The following is a 3,493-nucleotide window of genomic DNA, read 5'->3' as shown; positions in this document are numbered from 1 at the left end:
TAACCTTTTCAGCAGGTCGATGTTCTTCTTAGACCTTCTAATGAGCATCATTGGATCCAGCTGCGCTAAACCAGGCAGAGAATAAAACATGCAGGATGTCGGGCCTCCAGGACCCACTTTGGGCCCCCAGGTCTATAGTGGAACTGACCTTGACTGTTCTGTCATTAAGCTGACCCAGAAACTGACCCGCTTCACACTCAGCCGCGAACCGCTCCAGTGAGAGCTGCAGATCACGTTCTGATGAAGCCAACAGGATCACATCATCCGCAAAAAGCAGAGATGCGATCCTGAGGCCACCCTGCTCACAAAGGGGGCCTTCTATCACCTGAAGAACATTTCCAGGAATCATTAAAGATCTACTGTTATAGTATCAACCTTCCAGACCCCTCAGGTTCTGGTTCTGGTTCTCTTCCGCATCAGAACCAGAACCAAACATGGAGAAGCAGCATTCAGCTTCTATGCACCACAAATCTGGAACAAACTTCCAGAAGACACTGAGTTCCTTAAATCAAGGTGGAAACCCATCCGAGCTGCTTTTGAACCATAATAGATTAAATATTGATCAATATATTTGATGTGATGATTTTAATGACGGCACTGGACAAAATGTGACGTCTGTTACAGGTTTCTCTGTTGTTGAATGTATTATGTTTTTATGATGTAAAGCATTTGAACTGCCTTGTTGCTGAAATGTGCTACACTAATAAACTTTACTGACTGACTGATCTGTCTCATGCATACAGCTTAAGAAATTACTATCATCACAGCCAATATTTCCTGCCTGCATGATTCAGCATACTTGGACAGGTAAACAAACATTATGCTGGGTTCCAGGTATGAGGAACCAGTTCTTCCTGTTGGGTCAAACACTGTTATAAAATAATAAAGATTTCCTAGAAAACCAAGACTGGATGTTTAGTAGCAGCAGTTAATGTTTCATTGAAAGTTTTTCTATCTAAAATCTATAAAACAACAATAAAATAATATAGTAAAGTCAGATGTGAGTTAGTCTCCTCCTCCGCTCTGGTGTTTATAAGGAGGAGCCAGAGCAGAAGGAGGTCAGATCTTTTAGGTTAAGCAGCCACAGATCTAACACCCAGGAGAGAAAACACAGGGACCAGAGGATGAAGATGATGAAGACCCTGCTGCTGCTGCTGCTGGTGGCCGTGGCCAACGCTAAAGTCTTTGAGCGCTGTGCCTGGGCGCGCACCTTGAAGGCCAGTGGCATGGACGGTTACCGCGGCATCAGCCTGGCCGACTGTAAGTACAGAACCATCAGCTGTTAGCATAGCATTTTGTTTGTGGTTGTTTGTTTTATTTTCATTATTATTAGTACTTTGTTTGAACCTCTGTTACCCAAATTGGGACTTGAAAACAGCAGGAGATGTGTCGCTCTACCACCTAGTGTCTACCTGTACACATCACTGGTTACCATCAATAAATTTGTCACCTCCACTGGACCTTCAGACTGATTCAGGTCCAGAACACCTGCATGGTGCTACATGGAGGCTTATTTAATATATTTTACTCAAAGTGAGAAGGTCCAGGATCCTTCTGGATGGAGTTTCCATGTTCTCCCTTTGCATTTCTTGGTTTTCCTGGTTTCCTGGACGTCCAGTCGCCTCCAGGTCGTGTTCAGCTCGTTGTCAGTGGTAGATGTTGCTTTTCTTGAGAGTTTCCACTCTAGACATCGTCCCTTGCTCAACGATCTTTGGCGATAGACTCCAGTTCCTTCTTAACCTTGAAGGGATTTATGAAGGGAGAGACAACAATCATTACTCCTAAATGTCCAATAATTACTCCAATGACAACTGATCCATTCCTCCCTCTCATGGTGTTTCCTGATTGTCTGTAGGGGTTTGTCTGACCCAACACGAGTCACATTTCAACACCAGAGCCACCAACCGCAACACAGACGGCTCCACCGACTACGGCATCTTCCAGATCAACAGCAAGTACTGGTGCAGAGACGGCGGAGTCTCCAGATCCAACGGATGCGGCATCAACTGCAGCCGTAAGCGTTGAATCCTCATGTTTACTTTGGGAGTTCTCCTGGAAACCAGAAGTTCCAGTTTTTGAATCTTCCCACAGAACTCCAGACGGACGATGTGACCACGGCGATCACCTGCGCCAAACGGGTCGTCAGGGACCCCAACGGCATCAGGGCATGGTGGGTCATGTGGTGCAGTGATGATGGGACTGCTTTGATATTCATGTTTGGACGAGATCATGTAGCATACATGTTTTTGGTTTCAGGGTGGCCTGGCGTAAATATTGTCAGAACCGAGACCTGAGCAGCTACCTGAGAGGCTGCAGACTCTAACCTGGACCTGAAGACCGGATGGACCAGAAACGTCACTGTCTGTAGCTTTCACAGATCTAGTTCTGTAAATACTCTCTTTAGCAGGTTCTCTAACTGGCTCCATCAGCCACTCTTCTTCCCAGCTTTGTTTTAGTTTATTAGAGTTTGCCCTGAAGATCCCACAACAGCATTTCAATTAGGTTGAGGTCTGGACTTTGACTAGACAATTGCAGGATCTTGATTATTTACTTTAACAGTAAATATTCTGCAAAAGTAAACAGACCCAGGTCGAAAGAGACCTCAAATTCATCTATTGAACAGATGCTCACATTTGACTCCAGAATACTTTGGTCTACAGAGGAGTTCATAGTCCAGCCCGTAACTGTAAGATACCCAGGTTTTAGGGTGAAAAAAGCCCAGATCACCATCCCTCCACCACCGTGCTACAGTTAGCATGAAGTGATTATGCCGATCTGCTGTCTTTGGTACTGTCCATCTTGGTCCAACATGTCCTCTCTGATCTCCTCTGTCCAGAGGACATTGTCCCAGAAGTCTTGTCCTTCAACCAGAGGCAGATGTGCTGATCTTAGTCATTCAGCCATCTTGTTTCTAGAGACAAGAGGCTTTCCCCTTTAACCCTTCCAATTAGCCGTACTGGTATTCTCTGGATTGTTGCATTTACTGACCACTCAGTGACATCAGAGACCTTCTATAAACATCCTGAAATTGCAAATGTAACTGCAAAACAGAAGAAATATTGTATTCTACTAAACAGAGGCTAAAAACATTTTTCCTTTGGTTAATAATAACTGGGATATTGATTAAAATATTTGATGTATATTTGATGATTATTTTCCTTAATGATGTTGATGATGGCAATTCAGAAAATGTAAAGGCATTGTTTGTTTCACAATAGATTAGTATGCTATCTTTTCATTATGAAATATGCTATGCTAATAAACTTGACTTCACTGTATAGTTTTTACAAAATGAATGAATGAATTTCATATCAAATATGAAAAATAAAAGTATCAAAATATTTGAATAAAAAAAGCAAACATGTTAAACCAGAGGTCCCCAACCTTTTTATTACTGCGGCGTTAGATAAGGCTTCTGCATGTTGGTGTCCCACTAAATCCTGAATATACCCAATTTGATTGTCTTGGTCTTTTTATCGCAGCCTGTGGGGTT

The 3,493-nt window shown here is 43.1% G+C and overlaps 1 protein-coding gene across 3 annotated transcripts in view; it reads left to right on the top strand.

Annotated features, from left to right (window-relative positions):
- Nucleotides 1-3,278, top strand: part of LOC106956723 (lysozyme C-like) — a 27,182-nt gene extending 23,904 nt beyond the window's left edge. The window contains exons 1-5 of one of the 3 annotated variants that reach the window (XM_015047730.1): nt 830-834; nt 1,122-1,260; nt 1,856-2,014; nt 2,092-2,170; nt 2,257-3,278. In XM_015047730.1, the coding sequence (XP_014903216.1) occupies nt 1,125-1,260; nt 1,856-2,014; nt 2,092-2,170; nt 2,257-2,323 (441 nt within the window). In that variant the 5' untranslated portion in view covers nt 830-834; nt 1,122-1,124 and the 3' untranslated portion in view covers nt 2,324-3,278. Of the gene's footprint in view, nt 1-829; nt 835-1,121; nt 1,261-1,855; nt 2,015-2,091 lie in introns of those variants that run through there. The other 2 variants (XM_015047728.1, XM_015047729.1) reach the window with 2 other exon arrangements.
- The last annotated feature ends 215 nt before the right edge of the window (nt 3,279-3,493 follow it).

This window comes from Poecilia latipinna, unplaced genomic scaffold (assembly GCF_001443285.1).
Source record: "Poecilia latipinna isolate Pla-1442-1.1 unplaced genomic scaffold, P_latipinna-1.0 Scaffold841, whole genome shotgun sequence".
NCBI lineage: Eukaryota > Metazoa > Chordata > Actinopteri > Cyprinodontiformes > Poeciliidae > Poecilia > Poecilia latipinna.
The sequence above is the reverse complement of the archived record's forward strand: the minus strand, read 5'-3'. Positions and strand labels throughout refer to the sequence as shown.